The 26,829-nt window shown below is 37.0% G+C and overlaps 1 protein-coding gene across 13 annotated transcripts in view; it reads right to left on the bottom strand.

Moving 5' to 3' along the window:
• Positions 1 to 26,829, bottom strand: part of prom1a (prominin 1a) — a 117,503-nt gene that overhangs the window by 24,106 nt on the left and 66,568 nt on the right. For all 13 annotated transcript variants that reach the window (XM_074673484.1, XM_074673478.1, XM_074673483.1 and 10 more), the window contains 11 exons: positions 11,849 to 11,969; positions 9,746 to 9,809; positions 9,448 to 9,537; positions 5,202 to 5,431; positions 4,911 to 4,985; positions 4,694 to 4,757; positions 4,448 to 4,607; positions 4,028 to 4,180; positions 2,216 to 2,339; positions 1,995 to 2,098; positions 1,361 to 1,445 (listed from right to left, as the gene is read on the bottom strand). In XM_074673484.1, the coding sequence (XP_074529585.1) occupies positions 1,361 to 1,445; positions 1,995 to 2,098; positions 2,216 to 2,339; positions 4,028 to 4,180; positions 4,448 to 4,607; positions 4,694 to 4,757; positions 4,911 to 4,985; positions 5,202 to 5,431; positions 9,448 to 9,537; positions 9,746 to 9,809; positions 11,849 to 11,969 (1,270 nt within the window). The remainder of the gene's footprint in view (positions 1 to 1,360; positions 1,446 to 1,994; positions 2,099 to 2,215; positions 2,340 to 4,027; positions 4,181 to 4,447; positions 4,608 to 4,693; positions 4,758 to 4,910; positions 4,986 to 5,201; positions 5,432 to 9,447; positions 9,538 to 9,745; positions 9,810 to 11,848; positions 11,970 to 26,829) is intronic.

Consider the following 26,829-nt stretch of genomic DNA (forward strand, 5'->3'; position numbering starts at 1 on the left):
TTTTGTGCCATAAAATTGATTTGGTTTTTTTTTAAAAATACTTTAGCTAAAGACCAACTATTTTTGCCACTTTTATTTTATTTTTTTTAAATCACAATGTTCAAACACCATTTTCATTTTATTTTTATTTGAATAAATTTCATTGATTAAATCCATTTCATCTTATTACAACATTTTTTATTCCATTTTGAAATTTTTTTTTCTTCTTTTGTTTTGTTTTTTTGAGATATATTATTCACAAAAATATTTACTGATTTATTTCATTCCTTTAATTCACCGATTTGATGGTGTTCACTAAATTTTATACTGATTTTTATTGAATTGATTTTTTTTCTTTTAGGTATTTTATGTGATTCTTCCCACACTTTCCTCTTATTGATCTTTTTTTTTAAATTACTTTTGGGCTTCATATTTTACTGTATGAAAGTTGCTTTATAAACAAATTTGAGTTTTAAGTTTTGAGGTTAGCCGTTAAGTCTCTGATGTTAGGGTAGTTGTAAAGGGGATTTGAAGCTTAACTGTTATTAGAGAGAGTGTCAGAAGGAAAAACAGGAACTGATGCCTGGTAAGCATTAAAATAATGACTTAAATAATCACATTTTTTAGGCATTCAAAATTCACCCTAGAAAAACTGCAGCTGTCCTTAAAGAAACTGTCCAACACTTTAGTATCTTTTGTTAATTTCTCCACGTTATAAACAGATACTTTAACCTCACACAGCAGACTCAGCACCACTTCTCCTCCTTCGCCCTCGTACTCTGAACTGATCAAGTGCAGCTCGGTGTAATGAGCCTGTGAAGTCGAACTGTCGTGTCTTTAGGTGCCGTGTCTCATGACAGCCCTGTTCCCACGGTTAATGAAGACTGATGGAAGTCAGCCCTGAGCGGAGACTCATCACGTACGGGCCACAGGAAGTTCAAACCACTCAACACATCACTCATGGAGGACAGAGTCGACCCAGATCTTCCAAGAAAAGCATTTCTAGAAAGTCACCTGACTGTCAAGGGATTTTCTTTTTTTTTTTTTAAATTAAGGAAAGAAAGCTCATAGGGATGATAAATAAAATAACTGTGCTCATTTTTCTGAAATTCTGTCAGGAACTCTCCAGAAGTTTTGGTTTTAAAATGTGCAGTCATGTAATTGAGATAAATGACCTAAGAGCTGGAGCAGATGTAGGATGGAGCGTATCAGCTGTTGGCTGGAAGACGCCAAAACACTTCCTGCCAACTGGCAGCGAGACACCGAACGTCTCAGGCAGAAACGACTGGCTCGGTGTCAGGACGAAGGAGAAACTTACATCAGGGTGTTTTCTCAGACACACTAATGAGATACCATCGGATACGGAGCAGGTTTTACTGACCAGGGTGGTGTTGAGGAAGGTGGAGATGTTGAAGACTTTGTCCAGTCGCATGGCGGAGTAGATGCCTTTGTTTTCTTTGCAGGTGCTGAATTAGACAAACACACAGAGAGACAGAAAAGAGAGGACGAGGGAAACGTCAGATTAAAGGTTTCAGACCCAGAATATCTGCTGCCACCAAGTGAAGCCGACTTGAAGTACATGAAAGAAATTAAAAGAGTGAAATCCTTGAGTTTTGACAGTTTTAGCAGCTCCAGCCTCATGATGTGCTGAGACCTGTTGGAGCTGAAGCTGCTCTGTCAGGAAATGTAACGACTGCAGGTCTGCTGCCTCAGTTAGTGAGGATACTTTCTACAGGAGGAAGATGATGAAAGCTGGTGTAATCCCTGAGAAAGAGGCTGGAGAACAGCAGCAGGCGTAGTGTAAAAAAAAAGATGCTAATTAGCTTCTCAAGGTTAATAGCCACTCTCCGTCTCATCTGCATCCCCATCATCAGCTGAGCGGTTCATTTCTGACCCAACAGTCTGCGTTGAAACAGATCTGCAGGTATTTTACATCTAAAGTTGAATAAACTGGTTTTCTTCAGGGGAAATCTGCTATTTTTTCATCTAAACATATAAAAAAGAGTCTGTGTTACCTGTATAAGCTTTCTGCCGTCAGCTCCAGGTCAGAGTCGTTGTAAATGTAGCCTGGGATGAAGTTTTTCCACTCAGGGTTGACCAGGTACTGGGCGTCCACCACCTGGAGAAACACAGGACAGGTAAGAGGAGGTGAGACCGCTCAGGTGTGTCACAGTGTTTTGGTAAAACATCATATTCTAAGGTTTGAAACGTTTCCTCTGTTGGACTTTCATCTTGCCTTGAAGACTTCTTTGGTGTGGAACGGTTCACAGAAAAGTTTCTCCATGTTTCCTCCGGCCAGGAAGATGAGCGTCACCAATCCCATCAGCACCCAGGAGAAGAGGAAGCTGAAGCCGACGCCGCTGAGGAGAGGGACGGAGACGGCGTCAGGTACGGGCATCAGCTCCAAACAAGAAGAGATTATTTTTATATTTACATCAGATTAAAACAAAACAACCAGAGGAGAATGATTCAGAGTCATTAAACGAGAGGAAGAAATATATACGATGTGTGAGAAAATTATTTTCTGTTCAGACAGAATCAGACGACAAGCTGATCCTCAGGTTCTGAGTGTGTGTCAGCAAAAATGTGTCATTTTACTTTAAGTATTGTCCCCAGCAGCTACGAGGGAACATGACTAATACCTGCAGGCTCAAGCTTTGATTTAACAATGTTAAATTAAAAAAAAAAAAAAAAAAACGAAAGTAAACAAACAAAAACCAAACAAAACAAGAAAAACAAAACAAGAAACAAAAATAAGAAACAACAAAAAAAACAAAAAACAAGCAAAAACAAATAAAAAACAAAAACAAAAAACAACAAAAAACAAACAAAAACAAAAAAGCAATAAGCAAACAGAACCACCCCCCACCCCCCCCACCCCCCCCACCCCCCCCCCCCCCCCCCCCCCCACCCCCCCGGACGAACAAAATAACAAAAACCCAAACTAACAAAATAAAAAAAAAAACAGAAGTCAAGAGCAAAAAAACAAATAACAAAAACCAAAACAAAAGAACTGAATGAAAATAAATAACAAAACTAGTAACTAAAAAAAGAATAACAAAAAAACAAAAACAAAAACAGACGAAACACAAAACAAAAACTAGTAACAACAAAAAACAAATTATAAAACAAGCAAAACAAAAACACAAAAACAAAACAAAGACAAAACAACAAAATAACAAACTGACGCAAAAACAAAAAAGGAAAAGCAGACTAAAAACCCAAACAAACAAAATAACAAAAACCCCAAAAAACAAAAAAAAAAAACGAACAACAAAACAAAACAAAAAAATAAAACAAGAAAAAAACTAATTAAAAATCAATTAAAAAAACACAAAAAATAAAAAAGTGGAAAAAATAAACAAAAAAGCAGACAATAACTCCTAAAAAACAAAATAACAAAAATCCCCCAAAAACAAAACAAAAGTCAAAAATAAAAAAGGAAAAAACAACTGTACAAAACAAATAACAAAACAAGCAAAAAAACAAAATGAAACACCAAAATTGCCAAAGATATGGTTATTAGATCTTCTAATGATTTTAAAGTATCTGCCTCAGAAGTTTAAAGGTTAACATCGTTAATAAAACGTTCACGTCAGTCATCTCCTCTTCTGACTGATAACATTAACATTGAGTTTCATGTCTACACAGCCTCACAGGCCTGATACTGCTCTGCTGAATGATGTTCGCTGACAACTTCCTGTAATTTTATGCAAACAGAATTAAAAGGTGGAAACTTGACACTCCCCTGCAGTCTAATCTGAAACGTCAACAAAATCATTCTACTTTAGTCCTGTATATAATTTATTTTAAATGTAATTTTTGCTTGTCAGGTTTTTTTTGTTTGTTTTTTTGTTTGCCCCTGTCGGGTATTGTTCTCTGTCTGTATCGTCTGGTTCTTTTTTTTTACTGTTGTGAAACATTTGAAGACCATAAAAATGTTAGTCATAAACAAAACAAAACAAAACGTTCACTTCAGTTTTTTTAAGCAGCCCTCATTCTTTGAAATCTTAAATCTGACAAAGACTTTCAGAGACGTCTGACTCACGCCATGAGCATCGTTCCTCCGGTGTTGGAGATGCACCCTCTGGTGGTTGGCGAGGCGTGTTTGTCGTATCCTAAGGTGCCGCACAGTAAACCCAGGTAGTTAAAGGCCAGAACCAGAACCACCATGCAGCAGAGTGCAATACAGCCAATCCACCTGCGGAGGCACACACACACACACACACACACACACACACACACACACACACACACACACACACACACACACACACACACACACACACACACACACACACACACACACACACACACACACACACCTCATTATAAAACAGCAGCGTTAGTGAAACAGGGTCTATGACACTGAATGTTTTAAACAGCCTGGTCAAACCAGATGTTTTTGGTTTTATTTTTTTGTTTATTGTTTTTTTGTGTGTGTGTTTGTGTCAGATGAGCAGCGTACCTGTAGAAGTCCATCTGGTCGATTTCAGGGTACTGGTCCTCGATCTTGGCGTGGGCGTGGTTGATGAAGATGGTGAAGTTGGACAGACAGCTCTGCACCGGGAATATCTTTGAGAAACTGCTGATGTTGCTGCCGATGCCGTCCATCAAACCCTTCACGTCTAAAAGACGAATCAGTGAAATCAATTCTTCGATAAGTCACAGGTTTGAAGAAAACCATCGATAAAGAGAGAATGTCCTCACTTACTCTCTACAACACTCCTGGTTTGTTCGATGACCATGTGTGGGGTGTCGTTCAGTGAGGCGTATCCCTGTGAGGAGGAAAAATCAACATTTCTATTTGGGAAATTCTTCCAAATTTGTAGATTTCCATCAGATTTTAGGTCCTTTAGGTAAAAACTAGACCATAAAAATGGATGAAGCGCCCAAAGACAGCTCCAAGAAAACACAGCTCTGAGGCTCACCCTTTGGACGATAGCACTGAGGTCGGTTTTCATGACGTCGTTCACCTTTTCCAGCTGACTGGTCACTTTGGGGAGCTGAAACACAAACACACATTTATTCACACAAACACACACACACGGTGATAACACTCTAAAAACTCAGCTTTATCTTTTTGTTGTTGCTGTTTTTTAGCAGATGTTTAGAAAATGATTCCTAACAATTTTTATTTTCCCCCTCAGAGAAACAAGTTTTATAAAAAACAGTCATGTCTGTTTGTTTATCTGTCTGTGTGTGACACGTTCATGTCGTACCCTTGTGTAATTGGCGCTGATCTGCAGCTGCGACAGCGACTGGCGGATGTTGCGGCACAGCTGTGCAGTGGTAGCGTCCGACTCCTCGTCATGGCAGCCGGGGTCGTTCAGGGTTCGGTTCATGCTGGTCCGGACCAGGCTCAGGTTGAAGTTTAATTTCCCTGTTCCTTCCTTGAGGACCTCCAGACCCACACCAACGTTTTCCAGGGCCTCCTTCGTTTCCCGCATGGCTGGATGAAGGAGACCAGAGATCAGCTCCAGTTATTTTTTATTTTCATTCTGGACGAGTCCAGCTGAAGGAGTTTGATGTGTCAGAATATTTTAGAACAAATGTTTTTCATAATTTAAAGGTCCTATATTATGCATAAATCACTTTATTAAGTCTTTTAGTGAAATGTGTGGGTCTTTGTCTTTCCTCCCAGCCCACAAAATGTGAAATTTAACGACCAAACCTGTTCTTAGTAGAGCTTGTGAATGTTAAATCCTGACCTAAAACCAGCTGTTTAGATTTTGGGGATTTGCTGACATCAGTGATTCCCTTTTTTGACCAATCAGGAGCAAGTCTGACCTGATTGGTCCACTGGAGCAGATACCAAAGTTGAAGAGCCATCACTGCTCTGTTTTTGGCTGTAATCAGCCACATAGTTCCATGCTCAAGCTTCCCATCTCAGAAGAAGACAGACTAAGTGTCTAGAGTTCATTTATCAGGAAATGTTCCAGCTACACTCAGTAAAACTGAGCATGTGTGTGCTAGTCACTTCACGGCCGACTGCTTTTCCAACTTTGGACAGTCCAACAGAGGGCTAGCCAATAGACTGGTCCTGAATCCAGGCGCATTACCAACCATCCTCCAACAAACCTGGGACCCTGGAAATGTGAGTATTTTAAATGCTGTGTGCTGTGGAGCAGATGGAAGAGCTTTTCCTCAGTGTCCCCCCTGTCTCTGTGTTAGCTTCAGGATGCTAACTTTAGCTGCAGTTAGCCTGTTGTTTTAGCCTGTAATGTTACAGTAAAGGAGCTTCTCTGTTTTCTAAACATTGTGCACTAGGAGCTCGTGGCGCCGCTCTCAGTGACGTGGAAGAGCGGGGCGGTATCAGCGGTGGCTCATTTACATATGAAGGCCACGCCCACTAAATCAGAGCGTTCTGAACAGAGGGGCTATGAGAGCCTGGAAACAATGCTGCTGTGCTTGATTTATTGGCTTTTTGGACCAAAACATGTTACTACCATTTCATGAAGACATCAATGATCCAGATTAAACTGAGGAAAGGAGCAGGAGATGGGAGCTTTAACCTCATTTTTCAGACCAAACTTTTACTTATTGGCTGCCAAATATAAAAATATTTTATATTCCAGTAACTGAAATCGTTAGTGTCCCAGTATCTATAGTTCTTTGAATCTCACATCCTTAAATTTTATTGTAGGGAATTAAGTTGCAATGAAACCAAATTTTCTAACAACTGTAGGCTAGTTGTCTGACTATTTCATCAGAGGCTAAAACACAAACTCTCTTGCTCCAAAGAGTCTGAGGCTCAATCCAAGGATGAAAACTGACATTTATTTCGTCCCAAACACAGCGATCAGACAGTTTGTATTTTATTTGCTCACATTTGACTCAAACACATCGTGCTCTTCCTGCCAAACAGCCTCATTCCTGCAAACCTTTGCACAACAGAAAAGGTGTGAATTATATAAATAGCTTGTCTCTTTATTCTCCTTGTTTTCTTTTGCCAACACAAGCCCTAATGTTTGCACCTTAGCCTACAGCACACCTCTAATATTTATAAAATAAAAGAATGCAAAAATAATCCTGGCATCTCTGAACAACTGAATAAAAGCTGAAGGAGTGAAGGAGAGAAAAACGGTGAGTTTACTGTTTCACAGCTGAATGTTTATCAGCACTGCAGGGACTGAACACAGATAGAAGCTGCCCTAGAAGCATAAATACCAGATCAGCTTCTCCTTCTTTCTTTTTTCACACCTGCATACAGGTATCAGAGTCACCTGTGAAGGATTTCCAACCTGAACTATCAGCATGCTTCATATCTGCCATTTCACAGCTGTTAGAGTTCAGCTTCAAGCATGTATACCAGATGTGGTCAGCACATCTGTATACAGCTGCTTGATGAGTCGTGGTTAAACCGCACGGTGCAGCAGAGTTAACGTTTCAAACAAAGGATCAGAAACACGACACATCAGAGCATTTCTGCTTCACACCGAACACGACTCAGAGGAAGGAGAAGTTTCCAGGTGCAGGGTCAGAGAGGGTCGGACGGTGTCTCTATCTTAAAACTGCACTCGGCAAAAAATATGGAAAGAAAAACATCAGGATAGGGATGAACAGTGATGAGTAGAGATAATCATGGATAAATGGACGTGGTGATGGAAGTTTTTTTTCATTATTATTTATTAAACAAGAACAACCTCTCTCCATCTTATAGCCCTGTTCATATTTCTACATATACATTTTTTATTTTTGTGGTGTTACCAGTCTGTGCATAGTTCATACCAGTTAAGTAGGTCTTTAAATATTTCCTAAAGTTTATTGGCCCTGCACATATTTTTTTTTCAAATTAATCAATAAGATAAATACTTAATCAATTAATTAAATTTGTCAATAATTATGAAATATTGGAAGCAAAAAAGATAAATAAAAATGTATTTAACTGATTTAATAATTATTTAAATGATTAAATGTGTAAATCATCATTTAATATTGGAAAAAAAATATTTTAATTATTTTTGCTGTGTTACCAGTCTGTGCTCTTCCTACTGGTTTATTAGATCTTTAAACATTTCTTATAGTTTATTGGTCCTGCACATATTTTTTATAGAGGACCAGAAGTGCGCTAATAAAATATATAAATACAAAGTTTACTAAATAATTAATTAATTGAGCAAATAATAAATTAAATTTGTCCATAATCATTAAATAAATAAATAAATATATTAATAATTAAACAAACATTTAATGAATGAATGAAATAATTATTTAAATAATTAAATGAGATAATTATTATTTAAAAATGATTTTTTTTTTTTTTTTTTTTTTTGTGTTACAGGTCTATGCACATTTCATAGTTGTTTATTAGATCTTTAAATATTTCTTACAGTTTATTGGTCCTGCACAGATTCATTTTTAATGGAAGACTAAAAGTGCCCTAATAATAATAATAATAATAATAATAATAAAAAAAAATATATATATATATATATATATATATATATATATATATATATATATATATATATATATATATATATATATATATATATATATATATATATATATATATATATATATATATATATATTTATATAAAATAAAATAAGATATTATATATTGGAAATAAATCTTTATTTTTTGGACTGGTCAGGTGAATTTAGCACATATCGAGTATAATAAGACAATTTCTCTTGAAAAGAAATCCTGTAATAATGTGATTATGTGATTTATTATTATAACTTGACAATTCATTATTGTGGTAACAACAAAATACTTCTGTTATATGGTAATACTGATATGTTTGGGTTTTTTTCTAATGCAGCAGCAGTTTGTTTCTGTCAGTGATACATTTTGGCGTCAAAATCGTTACAGTCCCAGGAGCTTAAAGCAAAGCAACCAACGTCTATATTTGACCAAATTTACAAAAAAAAACAAAAAACAAACAGATTTTATGAGACCATGAAGAAGATCTGTTATTTGATTTTTAGAGAATGGGTTGTGATGACTCCATTTTTCTTCCATGGCGACCAGAGCTGGACGCTGCTCCGTGCAGTTTTAACACATTCACTCGCTAACGGCGAGCGAGGTCAGACTCAGGGATCAGAAAGTGCTCGAGGAAAACCACAGGGGGACAAACCACAAGAGCAACACTGGAGTCACACTTCACGGGGTCAGGGGTCACAGAGGACTGAGGGTCATCGTTACTGAGGTGCGTTTACCTTTGATGGCTCGCTCGATTTTCACTTCATCAGAAAACATGAAATACAGAGATTAAAAAAGAAATCCTGAAAGTTTTTCTTTCTTTTGTTGAAGTTTTTAATAAGTTACAGACTCTGGAAATGTTTTAATCAAGTCAGCATGGTCAGAGATTTAATCTCCAGGCTTGTTTCTTATTGTTAATATCTTATTTGCTGGTGAAGCAGGATGATATCTGCTGCGGGATAATTACAGACGGCTGCAGCTGAAAATGACATGATGATATCACGGCTGAAGAGGAAATGAAAGAATATGTGGACGTACCTCCAGCCATATTGAGCGTCCTGTCCAGGGCCGGATTGACCTCCTTATCCAGCTGGTCGTGTATCCTTCCGCCCAGTAAAGGGCCTATATCTGTGGAGCAGAGCATCAGATCAGAAACACGGAGCAACAATCAGCGGCTGTCTAGACTTCGTTATGTCACAAATCTGATCAAAAACCACCAAAGGAGAGACAAAGAGAATATTCAGGTAATCGTCATGATGCTGATCCAGGAGCAGGAGCTCAGAGGATCCTGTCTGTCAGCGTAACTCAGCATCAGGCACAGAAGAGGTCTACTTACTATCTAGGTCATAGATGACTTTGTTCTTGGCGGTGGCGTACTGGGATATTAGGTAATCAATTTGCTGCAAACAGGAAACAGAGCAGAGCAGAGTCAAACAAACGGAGGAGGATAAAAATGAGTTACAGTCTGAGACGACAGCCACTCTGGAGGAAAGTGCAGCTTCAGCTTCACATAATTCATCCAAAGAAAACAGAGACAGCGACGACACGGGTCTTCATAAAACAGTAACACAGCTCATGGTTAGCAAACAGAGCAGTTTGTTGGGTGTGAAGTTTCTAAAGCCCAAAGGTTTTATGGGATAAAAATCATGCTGTGACAGACGACGAGTGAAATGCTTTTTCTTCCACCTCAGCGGCATCACTACAATCAATCAGGTAAAAGACGCAGACTGTTGTTTGGCCTGGTCTTATGGAGACAAACAAAGACTTTAATGTTTGGTATTGAAAATAAAATGCGGCATTGAAACTGAAAAAAGAAAAATGTGCAATATAAAAAAAATTTAAGACATCAAAAAGGAAATAGCATTGCTAACGTTTTGCTAAATTAAAAACACAGACATCAAAAGCTTTTATTATTTCATTTTTATATTTTTTGCATTCTGATGTTTTTGAGTTAAATCACATTTTATTTATTTATGTCACTGATTGATCAATGATAGTTAATAATTTAAATGTTTTTCTTTTCTGATCACACTTTTTTTCCAGCTTCCTGTCTTTTTTCAGTTTCAACTTCCTGTTACTCTTTTGGCGTGGAGGGAGGGTTAGGGGAGGGACTAGGATAATGTGATTTGCATATCATTTGCATAATTAAACTTTTAAAATATCTTTTAACTGTTGATGCACAAATCATTGTGTTATTTATTTATTTTTATGTATTTATTTTTGTTTTGCATTCTTTAAAGTGTCTTTGAGTACTTTGAAAGGCACTGTACAAAATAAATGTATTAATTTAATTGTTATTATTATAATGTCAGCTGGACTGCACAGGCTTACAAGTCCCTTGAGTGCGAGACAACTACAGTTCACCTGGAGCTCCGAAACCACAAGTCAGTCTGTTATTCTGCTGTTGTTCATCAAGAAATGGAAAAAATTAAAGTTCGTTTTAAAACTTCCCTCTCCCCAAACCCTCCACTCCACGCCAAAAGAGTGACAGGAAGTTGAAACTGAAAAAAATGTGATTAGAAATGAAAAAAAACCATCATTTTAATTATAAACTGTCACTGATAAAACAATGACATCAAACAAATCAAATATTATTTTAATTAAAAATCATCAGATTAAAAAAAGTTCTGTTCCTTTTTTTTGTTGCTGTGTATGAAACAAGAGCAAATGCACTTACATACTTCAAGTCACATTAATGTCATTGATTAATATGTTTGTTTGTTTTTGGCTGTTTAATTAAGATTTGTGCATTTTAAAAAGAAAGATCGAAATACAGCCTCTACACACAAAAAAAAAAACATATACTTAGAAGAAAAAGAGAAAGCAAAATGGGAATAAAAAATTCAAAATAAATTGAAAAATTAAGAAAAAATAACAATCATAATAAAAATAATCATAATAATAATAAAAATATGATTACAATTATCTTCAATGATAATAGTAATAAAAAATAATGATAGTAACACTAATGATCATATAATAATAATGATAATAATAAAAATAAAATTATTTCAATCATTATTATTGTCATTATTATTATAAATAATATCATGATTAATAATAATATTACAAATAATCATAATAGTATTATTACCAGTATATTATTATGATATTAATATTAATTACCATGTTATTATAATAATAATAATAATAATAATAATAATAATAATAATAATAATAATAATAATAATAGATCACTATTATAATTATGTATGCATAAAAAATATAAAAACAAATACTTAAAAATATATGATGTCTGTGTTTTGAACTTCAGCAAAACGTTTTAATTGCCATTTCCTGTTTTGATGCCATTATAATGTTTCAACATTTTTTTTTATGCCAATGTTCCATCCTTCAGTTTCCGTATATGTTTTCAATGCCAAATTTTGTATTTAATACCAAACATTAAAGTTAATGTTTTGGCTCCATATCCTCCTACCATTGGCGTGTCGTTGGCGAAGGTGTGCAGGTCCCTCATGTTGCTGTTGACCAGCCTCCGTATGTTCTTCACCTGGGAGCTCAGGTTCTGGTTGGCAGCATATGCGCACAGCACGCCGATCCTAAACACAACGACACAAACACACACACGGTGACCTTTTCATCTCTGTGAGCTGTGAGTGACCCTGCTGCTTCCTCATCAGTCTGTGGCTCTGGGGCTCCCTCTCAGGCCAGGGTGGTACTGCTGCACGGGCAGTAGGGGGCAGTGTGCACCACTCTATTTACTCTCACATTTCTCCCCTAACTTTCCCTCAGTAACCTGTAGGATTAGTTTAATTATCATGACAGGCAGAGATTTTACTACACAGTGAGTGTAGATGAAAATCTCTTTAAAAGGTGATTTTACAGAATGACTGGAAGCACAGATCATCTTCATCTTCAGGAGCAGGTTTAATGAGCCCAGCAGCTGCAGGACGTTAAGGTGTGTTTACATCCAGCTCTCTGTTTAATGTGAGGTCCCTGGATGTAAACATATCCACATTAACTCTGAGAACACACACTTACATAAAGCAACCATTAAAGCCTGTCTCTCGCACTTCAAACAGACCTGAGCAGCTCGGTGCTCGGCTTAATTAGCCCAGCAACATCAAGGGGAAGACATCCCATAATATTAAGCTGTTATCACGACTCGTTGTCATCCCAGCTGAATTTACAGCCCAGTGTCTCACTCCTCATGCTTGCTTCAGTGCGTGTTGTCCCTGTGTTTTTACAGAGGGTTATTTTTTCCTCTAAAGGAAACTTCCGTATAAAATCAGTGGCGGTGTCGTCCTCTGAGCTGGTGATTGTTCTCAGAGTGGGATAAGCAGCTTTATGAATGATGTAAGACGACTCGTAGTGAGGTCTCAAAGAGCCTCACAGGCTGCTGAGGAGGTTTGGATCAATGGGAGTGACTCACTGTATAATCAGGTCTGTGTGTGTGTGTGTGGGGCTGTGTGTTTGTGATGGTAAGGAGACATGAACAGCAGCCTGTGTTTGCATGTGACCCCTGTGTTTGCCCAGGTAAGAAAAAACAGAGAGACTCATTTTTATTCTGTTAATCCAGTCTGAGCTCACCTGCTCTGTAGGTTTTCAGAGACTGTACACTGTTTTTATACATCCAACCCCCAAATATTAGACACACTGCAGAGGCTCCTTGAAATAAAGAATAGTTATTTTTTCTTCCAGAGTGTATTAATGATTAAAGACACTGACACTAAATAAAATCCTGTGTTAACATTTAGTTGAACTAAATCTTCATCCCATCTGTCAATAAAGCCTGCCACCGCTCTACTTCACCTCCTACAACATCAACAGCCCACCAACTTTCCATGCACCTGTGGCTAACCTCAAGTTTTACAGCCCTGGGAAGATAACTACATCTACAAAAAGACTAATCTGGAAGAAAATGCTGATTTTAATTCTGTGTGGATGGATTCATTTAACTGACAACGTGCTGGATTAATATACATGGCTGATACGTGGTAAGATATTAGCAAACAACAAAAAATGATGAGTAAAGCAAAAATATCAATATTTGTTGTCAAATTCACACATTAATTTCACTTGTTTTTGAACTTTTGAAATTTTTGGATGTCAAATTTTGTTGAAATTTTCCAATTTTTTAAACATTTTGCAAGTTCTACAAATGCCAACATGTTTTAAGTTAAAGCAATTTTTATTTCAAAATATTTTGAAACATTTGCTAATTTTTACACTTCAAATTTTGATTTTTTTGCATAATGTGGAAAGACTAAAATTGATGAGATGACCTATACCAAGATAAATAATCAAATCATTTTTTTTCAATTTTTGCAATAAATTTAATTTCACATGTTTTTGATATTTTGCATTTTTTTATTTTAAGATGAATTTAAATTTTTACTTTTTTCTAAGTTTTTTCTTTTTTTTTCAATTTACCAAATTTCTTTTTTTTCCTTTTTTTTTTTAAATGCTTTTCTTTTAAATTTCAAATATTTTTGCATTTTTTCAATTCCTTTTTTTAAACCTTTGGAATTTTTTTGTATTTCATTTTTTTTTTATTTAAATTATAAACGTCTTTGATTTTTTTTTTTTCATTTTTTAAATTTCAATTTTTTATTTTTTAAATTATAAACTTTGATTTTTTTTTAGTTTCTTTTTTTTCTATTTCATTTTTTTTTATTTTTCCATATTTATTTGAAACAACAAAAAAAAGCTAACACATCACAACTACAGTTCTATAAAATAAAAAAAACTTCTTGAGTGGATAATTAGTCACTGGATTTAACTTTCTAAAGAGTTTTATACACTTCATCACTTTATGGTGAAGATAAAGTAGATTTTGTGGCTCCTGAGTGACTTTAATCCAGGTGAGCTGAGGAAAAATGGCTTCTAGGAAAGTAAAGGTTGCAGACCCCTGCTCTGGTGTAACCCTCAGAGAGAAACCAGGATCATGGACTGCCCTTTGAGGGGGAGGGTTTTACAGAGCTGAGTTATGCCGGGGTTGAATTGCTTTAATGTGTTTTTCCCACAAACAGTGAGTCGGCAGACAGAGTAAACGCCGTCATCGTACGAACGCAGACTCAATGAGAAAGTGGGTCAAAGAACCGAGCTGGGACGCGGTGAAGTGGAACCATCCGGAACCAGGATAAGATTCAAAATGGCCACTTTGACAACAAAAGCCTTTTGTAGAGCTGGTCTCTGCGCTCTCTGTCCGTCTCTGGCCGTCTCACACCCACAAGTGTGTACATGTGCTGTCCTGTGACGCACACACACTCCACACTCCTCCTCCTCTTCCTCCTTTCTTCTGTCGTTCTTTAATTTCAGGAGCAGATACTTCCTCTCGTCTCCCTGTGCCGGCTCGTCTCTTTTCATTCAGCTCTTCCTCTACACCTCCATGGCCTGTCACCACTCCATCAGCTCCTCATCCTCATTTTCCCAGAGCAGCCTCTCCTCTCTCCTCCCCTCCTCTGTCTCCTCTTGTGCCCTCACTCCTCTCCCTCCATCCACCTCCCTGTCTTTGTTCCTCTCTTTTCTCCCCCTCCCTGCCGGTGTCCAGCAGGTCAGAGGAATCTGCAGCCAAACAAAGGCCCTTTGAGAAAAATGCCAACGAGCTGTGCAGTTCATGACTGCACATCTTATTTCAGCAGGAGAAGAAACTTTGGTTCGGGTCAAACTCCTGATCCACTCTTCAGATTAAACCTGAGAGAGGAGGAAAACCTCTTCCTGTGTCATATTAACACGATCAAACAAAGAGTGAAGCGTGTTAACGAGGCTGAGAGACAGAAATCACTCCAGCTCTGTCGTGTTTGGGAATTTGTTTTGTCTCACTGACGCTAACAACACGAACATCCGTCAGTCGGTCTGTGATTCCCCCCCAGTGGTGTCACCTTCACTTCACCTTTAACCCAACAATGTTTGGTTTCAGCTGGAGCAGCTTTAACGAGGAACGCCATTACGCTTGTTGTACAAAAAAAGACATAAATTCTGCATGACAGCTGAGTGGAGAAGATTAAAGTGGGAGGATGTGAAGTTCAGGCTAAAAATGCATAAAATATAACTTCTGACAAACGTACACCTTCTGACAAATCGACAAATGGAGGATTTCCTTCACGGAAACACTTTGATTTTCTGTTTCTCACTGGCACAAACAGAAATCTCGGCTCACACTCGGTCCATGACCTCACAGGGATGAAACTAATCATAACTTTCTGCTTTAATCCAGCACTTTGTACGAACGTGGTTTGACAGGAAGAATTAGGTAGTCTTTTATTCCTCCTCCTTAGAAAGTGATAAAATGAGCTTTCTTTTCTCCATTTGACAGTTAATTCAACACAGTTTGGTTGTGTAGAAAAACAAGATACTTAGGGAGTCACCTCCTGCCTGTCTACGTCTGGTTTACGCTCTGCTTGTGAAAGACGCCGAATGTTGTTGAGGATTGAAGTAAACTGTCGCTGCAATTAATTGTGGTTTGTTGGTTAGATTATCCTACCCCTCCCCTCCTGAAAATAAATAAATATATAAATAAATAAATAAATTTAATAAATAAATAAATAAATTAATAAATGCACGCACTTAATGGCAGCACACAAGGCCAACACAACACCAACAAGTCCAAGTGTTCAGTGTGAAACTTGGTGATAAATATGAAGTTTCCTTCATTTCTATTGGTGTCAATTCATGTCTTGATTGTTATTTTTTCTTTCTTTCTTTTTATTTTTCTTTAAATCTACTGATTACTGGAGAAAATTAGTGTCACTGGAAAAAAAAACAAAAAAACAAAAACAAAAAAAACTATAAATAGTAATAAAATATAAATATATACACATACATTAGTGGCCCTTATCCTCGTCTGTAATTAATCAATGTTTGGTCAAAAAATGGTTAAAAAAAAAAAGAAAAAAAAAAAAAAAAAAGAAAGTCATTATTTATTTTTGCTGCAACAGTTTACTTCAATCTTCAACAGTAAAAGTGCCCCCGCATAGATATTAAATAAATAAATAACTTAAAACCATAACTTTGGACAAAGCATCTGATAAATGGAACTGTAAAATGTCAACCTCAAGCTTTAAAAAATAAATAAATAAATAAATAAAAAATAAAACAAAACACCCAAAATAAATAAATAATGACTTTTTTTATCCATTTTTTGACCAAACATTGATTAATTACAGACGAGGAATAGGGCCACTTAAAAAAATGAATTAAAATAAAATAAAATAAAATAAAATAAAATAAAATAAAATAAAATAAAATAAAATAAAATAAGCTTTAATTTTTTAAATTATTTTTTTCTTTTTCTTTTTTTTTCTCCAGAAAAAAACAGTATGAATTTTTGTTGGGAGTTTTTTTTTCCAGTGGCTCTTATTCTCTTCTGTAATTAATAGAAAAAAAAAAATCAAGACATGATTGACACCAAAAAGAAATGAAGGAAACTTCATATTTATCACTAAGTATCACGCTGATCACTTGGACCTGTTTGTGTTGTGTTGGCCTTAAAACAGCCAGAGATGAAGCCTGCATCCTCTCTTTTCTCATTTTTTGTGTTTTTGCCCAAATATTTGAAGAGTTACGGTAAAGAGTACACCTTGCATCAACTATTACCTGCAACTGAAACACATGGGTTTCCATTTAGTATCCCACAAATTCCCCAAATCACCTTAAATCTTGTCTTTTCTTCTTTACAGAGTGATTTTTAAATTTTCTTACAAGCCTAAGTGGTTGAAGAGTCAGGATGTATCCAAGTATCGGGATTTTTCGTTTGACAATCATAAATCGTGATTTTTTTTAATGTTTTTTTTTTTTTTTTTTTTGTTAATTTAAATCCTTCATTTTAGACTTTATGTATAAGCTGGGTTGAAAATAGTTGAGATGTCACATCCCCTGAATAAATCCTGAAAACTGTCTCACATGTGATGGGCACTTTTTGGGGAAATATGGCTCCTGGTATAGTCTGTAACATCATTATCATTCAACGTTTCCACCTGGTCAGGTGTTAGAAAAAAAAAATAAAAAAAACGGAAAAAGAAGAAGCGCAATTTGAAATCGAATCAGCCCCCAAAACTTTCAATAAGGAGTCACCTTAACCTCAGAGACAGTGATGAAAATATTTCTCTGTGGTCAGCTGCTCCCAAAGTGACCTGCTGGGTCAAACTGTGGCTGATGACAGCGTGGCCATATGGCGGCTCTACAAAAAAGTTTCTGAACCTGGGAGACAAATTCCCACAGTGCAGGAGGAGGATTCACCTCCTGTTCCCTGTTTGAACAAAAGCCAAACTGGAAACTTTCCCTCCAGGTGGAAACCCCAGCACCAGATGAAGAGGAGCGTCACTGGCTGCAGTGTCCGGGTATGTAGGGCACTCCCGGGGGCTGGGCGGTGAGTGTTACATGGTCTGCTGGCTCCGCAGCTTTTACAAACTTCAACAATAGGCCTCATTCAGTGTGTGTGTATAGTTGTGAGGCCGGGACAGTCGCCTTCAGTCCTTCCCTGCTTTCACACTGCTGGAACTGGACGTCTATTCTCTGTCCTCTTAATAAGACATGATACCAACGAGCAGTCAGTGTCATTACTCTACATTTTAAATCACATAGAGCTCAGATTTCAGAGTCAGGCAATGCTCAATCAGAGGGTTAAACTCCAGGTCCCACTGTCCTCAGACCAAAGCATCCCTGTGTATGAACGTGGTGTGAAAAGGTGACTGTGACTCTGAGATCAGGCAGAGAGAAGTGCTGAGTAAATACAGTCTGTTACCAGCTCTAAAACACTGAAAACTTCAGTTTCATACACATGGTCTAACATCAGGGTGGGAAAAGTCTGTGCTCTGTGTCGACAGGAGGGCAGAGAGGACTGTGTTCAATCATCTATCGACCGGACGAGAAGGTTCAAGACTCCAGATTCAAGACTTGATTGCCATGTCAACACTGTTGACTGGAATTTGTTTCAGTGGGCGTCATGCACTGACAACACTCACACACACATTTACAATAAAGACAATCCAGGGGGGAAAAAAGAGAAAAAAAGGAAAAAAAGAGAGAAAAATAGGGGGGAAAAAGAGAAAATGGGGGGGGGGGGGGGGGGGGGGGGGAAAAGAAGAAAAAAATGAGAAAAGGGGAAAAAAGGAAAGAAAAAAAAGGGAAAAAACGAAGCAAAAAAAAAAGAAAAAAAAGAAGAAAAACAGGAAATAAGGAAGAAAAAGGGCTAGGAAAAAAAGGGAAAAAAAGAAAAAAGAAAAAAGAAAAGAAAAGAAAAAAACAACAACAATAATGACAATTCAGAAACGATCAAATAAAATCTGCCGGTTACAAAAAACGGTCTGGTTAATTAGATCAGATAACAAAAAATGAGCAATAAAACCACAGAAAATAAATACAGGCGCTTGAGGCAAGATTTCACAGAAGTGAAATTGCTCCTAGATAAATAGATAATAAATAAATAAATAAATTAGTACTGTGCCCTTTCTTTTGGATTTTATTTTTTTTATTGTATCTTTTTTTAAACTGCTTTCTTTAATATGTTTTCTCTGTAAAGCACTTTAAATTGCCTTGCTGAAATGTACTTTATAAATAAACTAGCTTGTCTTGTGCAAATTAAAAAGAGTCAAACTCAAAATTAAAGTCTATACGTACTTTATATTTATTTTTATAAAAATATTTCCTATATTTCTGTTTTTTTTAACTGATAATTACCATAAATTCGTTTATCCTGTTAACTCTAAATTAAGAACAAATTACTGTAAAAATAATTTAAAAATAATTTTATTTTAAGTGTTTTTATATCAACTGTAAAAAGCTATGGAAAATCTTTTTCTTTCTTTCTTTTTTTTTTCACAATAAATAACAGTTTAATGAACTACAATTGTCTCTACTGTTATATTCATTATGGTCCAAACAAAAAAAAATTAAAATAAAATTTAGGAATACCAAACTGGTTTACCACTTCATTTCTTATTTATGGTTTCCCCATTTTTTTCTTTGTATGTTCAGCAACCACAGCTGCTGGTATTTTACCCTGAATTTGCCTTTTTTTATGTTACCCCCAGTATCCATCATTATTCTGCCTTCAGCCTGTGTTAAATAAATCCACCCAGCCCATCACTGAGTTTTTATATCTTTTAGATGAATCGTCCACGTTTCTCCGTTTGTTTACAGCCCCATGGCCCGCTTTTTTGACTCCATCCCAGCACTTTCTAATTCAGCCTCTGTTTTATTCAGTGAAGCCTCTGGTTATCTTGTTTGTATTCAATTTACCTCCTCTTTTCCCCTCAACTAGCCGCCGTATTATCCCGTTTATCCTCTGCTTTATTCATCGTCTCTGAGCTTGCCAGGTCAGAGTCTGAACCCTCGTCCCCGTGCAGCTCTGCAGCTCTGTCCCATAAAGACCCTGAAACCAGACCCTGAGGAACCTCCACTGTGGGCATCGGCCCAGTTCAGACGCTGCTGCTTCCTCTCCTCTGTTTGTGTCTGTTCCAGGCTGCTGCAGTTTGATGGGAGACAACAGGCCATTAAATCACAGTAAACAGGAGCAGATATGAATACTAAACCCAGACGACCTGTGGGGCTCAGGGTGATAGAAAAAAGCAGCAGAAGGTCACTGAAATACTGAGGTACTCCCTTAAACCTCCTGTTCAGCCAAAACTTGCAGAAATTTAAAATATTTTTGAACTTGAAGCATCCAGACACGGTTAGACTAATTAAAAAGTCACACTTCATTTAACAGCTCCGAGCGCTGGAGGATGTAGGAGCTGCAGCGAGCTGGGTCAGATCTGACCCTGTCCTGTCTGTGAATTACTAAAAGGAGGAGGAGAAACAGGACTCAAACTGGAGGATCCTGCCTCCCACTAAAAACTGGTCCTGGTGGAGATTTGTGCAGACGTCAATCACATCTCAGCGTATTAATTACTTTTTAGGGAGGCATGTTTTACTGCGTTGCCATTAACAGACGCTCAGATTGATTTGAGGAGATGTCAGAGTGATGACTTGGTGCTGATCAATCTGGGACGGGTGTTTCCTCTGCAGAGATAAGTTTATATTATCACTCATGTTCAAACCAAACAGCAACCTCAGGTCCAAGACTGTGAGACAATCCTGAAGTCTTAAAATCTGCAGTTCCTCCAGTGTCCACTAGAGGCTAGCTCAGGAAATACAGGAAGTCACAAACACACCAAGACAAAAAAAGCTGTTTTCAAAGCAGAAATTAACCTATTTACAGCCTGGTTCAAAAAAGTCTCCTGTCTGAGTCGCTAATTTTTACTATCCAGGGCAAAAAAAATTTATAACTCAGCCGTTCAGAGGATAGTAAGATCACAAGCTCGCCCAATCAGAGGCACAGCTCAGGGTCACGTGACCGACAGGCGCCCTATCCTCATGATACTTCTTTTTTTTTTAATATATTTAACATTTTTAAGTAGAAGAACACCTTATAGAGAACTAATCAAACCTCTCATACAAAGACAAAGTTTAGTTATTGTAATTATTCAGTCTAACTAATCCAAAACAACAAGGTAAATGAAAAAATGCAGACCAGACAGAAGCTCGGGTCTTAAGAGGTTATAGCTGTACACGAAACCCTTGCCACTACCAATATGGCCGCTACAGCCGATCTGCTTCATTTATAGTTTCAGAAACAGACGGGTGACGTCGGGGAGACTGCGTCCATGTTTTTCATCACATCTCTGCCATCAGCAACGAAGGAAAACAGATTTTTAAAGCTCAGTCAACCAGAGAAACAGTCTGAGCTCACGTTTGATTGCACAGCTTCGTATGATTGAGCGCTCAGTTTGGTGGTCAAAGGTGTAAACAATTTTTGGACCATTACAAAAAATAATTTCTCTACACATTCTTAATTCTGTAATCTGCAGAAAAATCTGTGACCTGTCATAACTTGTGACCCCATCGCTATTTGCACGATGCTCCAATGGCGTCTGTTAGACAGTTTGACAGCAAGGTACAAGAAGAAAACTCACATTAACATCGTAAACTATCCGAGACACAAACATCTAAAGATAAACAGAAAGCTCTCAGGCTGTTTCCTTTTCTCTGTACATGAAAAACTCCTCTAGGTACGGCCACGCCCACTCCTCAAGTATCAACTGCGTTTTATTAGTATATGGTATGTGGTTGCTAGGTGCCACCCTGTTGGCTATGGCTGCCCTTTGCAGCAGCTCTATCTTTTTTGTCCGTTTCTTGAAACTTTTTTCATCTCTTTTTCGTCATCTTTGTATTTGGAGTGGATCAATACTCTGTATGGTTCATTGTTGGTCGTAGACACCAAACTTTTTGTGTCTTCAGTGATATTTTTACTACTTTTCTCCTGTGTTTGTCTGGAGATCCTACATGTAACCATGGCTGCATTGTTTACATGTGAAATCAGCTGTTAGCAGCCTGTAGCATGTCGATGCTAACTGGTGCAAGGCCTGATGTTTCCTACAAGGTGAGGAGAAGGAGGTGAGGACGACGTGCTGGTTCTCAGGTGTGAGCTAAGAAGTGACGACATGGACCTGTCCTTCCATCCATCGTTATTGGTAACGTAAGATCTATCTCCAATAAGATGGACGAGCTAGCTGTGCTAACCCAGCAACAGAGGGAATACCAGAGGGCAGAGTAGCATCATGCTATTCACAGACATGGCTAACAGAGCTAACACCAGACACCAGCGCCACATTGGAAGAGCTTCACCTGCTGTGAGCAGACAGGATCCAGGAGACAGAGACTGAACAGACTGCTGAAGAAGCTCAGTCCTGGACCCTGTGGAGGTGGAGGCTGGCTGAACTGGACAATGATGGACAAGCTGTCAGCATCTATTTTCTTATGGAGCTTTTTGCACTTTCTATAACTTTCTTACTTTGGTTTTCTTGATTACTACTGTGACTTCAGTTTCGTTGTTTTTGTTACAATGGCAATAAAGTTCTTTTCTATTCTATTCTATTCTATACTACTTCAAACCTGTTGACTCCTGGTCTGACTCTGCTCATTATGTCCGTTTGTCATCGTAGTCAAGATAAATATGAACAAATTTTGACTTAGTTTGTTTTATTTTGAAAGTCTCTGGGTGTTTTTAGGTAGTTTCCTGTCACGACTTCCTGTCGTGCTCGATCTTTCCTACGCTGATTTTACACGTCACAGTAACTTGAGTATTTGTAATCCATTACTTCCAGCCCTGCTCTTGAGCATGCTCAGACAGATTAAACTTTCTCCGTGAGGATATCAGAATATGAAGATGACAATAAATCACATTTGTTCTGCTCAGTCAGGTCAGAAAAATAATTAACCTTTCAGGATAATATTTACGATCTAATTTCAACAGAAATGTCAGCTGTCCAGAGGAAAACAAAAACTCGTTTCAGGTGAAGTTGGAAGAATTTCCCAGAGCAGGTAATTTCCTCTGTAAACACTGAATCCAGATCTGTTTCTTGAACTCGATTAGCCTCGAATCAAAGGTGCGCTCTGAGACGATTCATCTCTGATACGCTGCTGATTAATCTGAAATCACAAGGACTCTGAGTATCAAAGAAAGTTTTGAACTTTGAGTCGATCAAAGAGGGTGGAAATGTGGAGCTGCAGTGCCTGGTTTTGTGTTTTTGCTCTGATTTATTTCTGCCAGCTTCTGAAAGTGTGACCCTGAGAGGTTTCTCTCACAGTAACTTCACAAAAAGCATTTTGGAGTCGACTCACTCTCATCACAGAAATTTTAAAGTGGAGTCTTTCCTACGACGTGCAGTTTCACGGGGAATCATGCAGCTGACATTCAGAGGAAAAACACAACAGGAAGTCCAAACAAGTGACTTTAACTTTCAGTTCCTGGTCTGTAAAAGTCGCCGCCCTCTGTCTGAGTTTGTTTTCCATCACAGTTCAGCTTGAATTACTCTTCCTAATGGTGTAACATCTTTACTTTTTGCAGGATATCCATTTCTAAGCCTGTGATCAATGAAAGAACAAAGCAGGACAAACCACAGACAGCGTTTCAGTTTTCCCTCCTCACGCTCTGACCACACAGTCCTCACACAGTGACACAAAGACGTGGGTTTTGACTCGATCTGCATTAGAAATGCTGCTATTTCTGGCTTTTAAATCCCCCTGGCCAATGCAGCCTGAGATAGAGAGCACCTCTTTGATATAAACCCGTCCCTGAGCCCTGCAGCTTTGCCTCCTCACATCTTTTCCCTCCTGAGCAACAATGAGACAGATCACAACTGTTACGACTCACACGTCTCCCACAGATATGAAAGAGCAGACTGTGGACTCTGGATCTGATCAGGATCAGAGTCAGGATGGAGATTTCCTATCAGACGACTCCATCGCTGATTTGGAGCCGTGTCCACAACAAACAAACAGTGATACAGAGGAAAACATTCAAACAGACCCATGGTAGAGTGAAAAATCATGAGTGAGGTCTCTCCAGGAGATTTGATAAATTATGGGATGTTTGTTTCTCCAGATAATTAGCCCGGTGATGGTTTGTGTAAAGCTGCGCTAACGTGTGCGGTCATGCGTGGACAGTGATCATGCGTGTATTTGGAGGTTGATGGAAAAGGAATTCAGAATCATTCATTAACTGGAATTTAACCACAAATAGACCAAATTCCCTGTTTGTAAACTGTTGGAGCTGAGCTACAGAAATGCAGCGCATGCAGCACCAAAAGTTCAGTCATGACAGCAATTCAACTTCAAAGCTGAAACTAACACGTGGTATAAACTCATTACATGCAAAGTGAGATATGTCAAGCCTTTATTTGCTGTAATCTTGATAATCATGGCTTACAGTTTTTGAAAACCCCAAATTCAAAACCTCAGAAAATGTAAAGAGATTTTTAATCTCAACGAGGCTCTTCCTGGTTAAATAAAGGTTAAATAAAAAAAGTCAGCTGCTATGTTGCTGTGGGTTCTCAGTGTTTAAGCTTCTATCCCCCCCCGCCAAAAAAAAATAAAAATAAAAATAAAATAAAATAAAAAAAAATAAAAAAAATTAAAATATATGATAATAATAATAATAATAATAATAATAATAATAATAATAATAATAATAATAATAATAATAATAATAATAATATCATAATGGAAAATCTGTAATGATAATAAAAATAATAATAATAATAATAATAATAAAAATAATAATAATAATAATAATAATAATAATAATAATAATAAAATGTAATTATGATAAATGTATAATAATAAAAATAACAATATGTAATAACAATAACTGTATAACAGTAATAATAATAAAATGTAATAATAATAAAATTTATAATAAAAAATAAAAATATCATAATAGTAAATTTTAAACAATACTTATAATTAAAATAATAAAAATAACAATAATAATAATAATAAAATGCAAAAATAATAATAATATCACAGTAATAAATGTATTATACTAATTTTAAAATAACAATAATGATGATATTAAAAACAATTATTATAATTATGATGATTTGATAAAAAATATGAATTTATAAAATAATTATGATAATAACAATAACAATAATAATAATAATAATAATAATAATGATAATAATAATAATAATAATATCGTCAAAAATGTCAGATTTTAAACTTTGATTCACAGAAATATTCAAAGATATTTTGCCTTATGAACTTAAAAAAAAAGTGTTTTATTGGCGCTTGGATGCAGCAGACATCCATGGATACGTAAACGTCCTGAACTACAGCTTTAAGAACACCACTAGATATTATCTGGATAATGAGCAGTTAAGATAATTAATAAAGAACGACAGAGTGTGTGAAACTATCGTCTTAATGTCTGAATGAAGTCGTCTGAATTGATTTTTTGTGTTTATTATTATCATTGTGTTACGTGAAGCTGCTGAGCTCCCACTGCAGTAAAACTGGACCAGTGTTGAAGATTTGTTTCTTCCCATTTATTGGGTCAATTTATAAATAATTAACCAGAATTCAGAGCTAATATCTTCTGTCACATTAATAAGAGCTGATCTGCTATGAATATTACACCAAATGGGATCTTTATTTTTTCCTCCTGAAGTTTATTTTTCATTAAGCTAAACTCAGCCATCCTGCCTCTTTCTTGTTTTGTTTTGTTCTTAACGGGGAAATCGATTGTTCTGCTCTGTGCTGGTCATAAAACCTCAGGGTTAACCTCCATCACTCACATCGTCTGCTACCAAAGAGTGAAGCAGCTACAGCTACGTGTTTTAGAGATAATACAGCTGAAAACGAGTTGGATAGTAAAGTCGTTAAACCTGAGCTGACAGGCTGGAATTAAAGGTGACAGGATCTGAATGTTCAGCCTCTGCTGCCTACATTAACATTAATTAGAGCCACCATAACGAGCATGAATTACTGGGCCCATAATGTGCAGACCTTTAGTCCTAATAGTGTTGGACACCCAGCGTCTGAAATAGACTGCTGAAATGCATGCTGGGTAACTGCATGAGGCAGGGGGCTTCCACTTGGCTGGAGGAGAAGGGATGGTCATGTATCTGTCTTCCTCCTCTTCCTCCTCTTCCTCTCGTGATGAAGCTTCAGAGTAACACGTGGAGACTGGAGTGAGTCACTTCAAAAAGGCAACACGCTGATCAACTGTATGAGACATGTTACTCTGACTACAAACAAACAAACAAACAAACAAACAAACACATGTGGGCTGCTGCTCATGAAGTCAGAATGGGAGGGCGTGTCCATAAATCCAAACACTTCACTTCCTGTTTGTCTCACATGTAACCACTTCCTTCCACTCGGTTAAAAACAAGTTTTAAAAATATCCAAATATCATGAAGAAACAACTGAACTACAGATAGACTGATGTGGTTTTTTGGACCGATATTGATACCGATCATGAGCAGTCAGGGAGGCCAATAACCGATATTTGGAGCCGATATTCATTTGCAGCAAAAGTGAAAATATTGGCGTCAAAAATATGGAATAATACAAATTCCAACACAAATCTTGGTTTAAAGCCTTCAAGCAAATGTTTATCAAACAGCTCTCAGGCTCAGCAGCATGTCTTAAAAAGTTAATCCTATAACACTATTGCTAAAATTAGTAGCACTATCCCTAACGCCAGGTGGTTTTTACCCCAAAGAAAGTACTTGCCATCAAAATATCAAAATGCATGACAAATTAGTGTACTGTTCTTTTGATTTCAACTGTATCATGTTTAACAAAATCAAAAATAGGAGCATGAGAGGACCATAAAAAATGCTCAAAAAGTACTGAAAAATTCGAAACTTGAGAACAAAAAGTTCCAAAAAAAAAAATCAAACTTGGTCTTTGTTCCACCCATTTCAGGAGTACTTGAGACTTTCCTGGTGAAGGCACAGTCTCCTTGACACAAGAACAGCTTCAGGAGGGAGAAACAAAATATGGGATATTTTTGGCACATCAGAATATATTTTTTCTTTAAAAAACAACAACAACAACAAAAAAACTAAAGAAAATTCCCTTTTTAAGTATCTGGGGTGGGGTTAACTGTGCAAAACAAAGTGCATT

Source organism: Halichoeres trimaculatus, unplaced genomic scaffold, assembly GCF_033239565.1.
Source record: "Halichoeres trimaculatus isolate MK-OKI-2021-1 unplaced genomic scaffold, fHalTri1.1 fHalTri1_scaffold_7, whole genome shotgun sequence".
Lineage (NCBI taxonomy): Eukaryota > Metazoa > Chordata > Actinopteri > Labriformes > Labridae > Halichoeres > Halichoeres trimaculatus.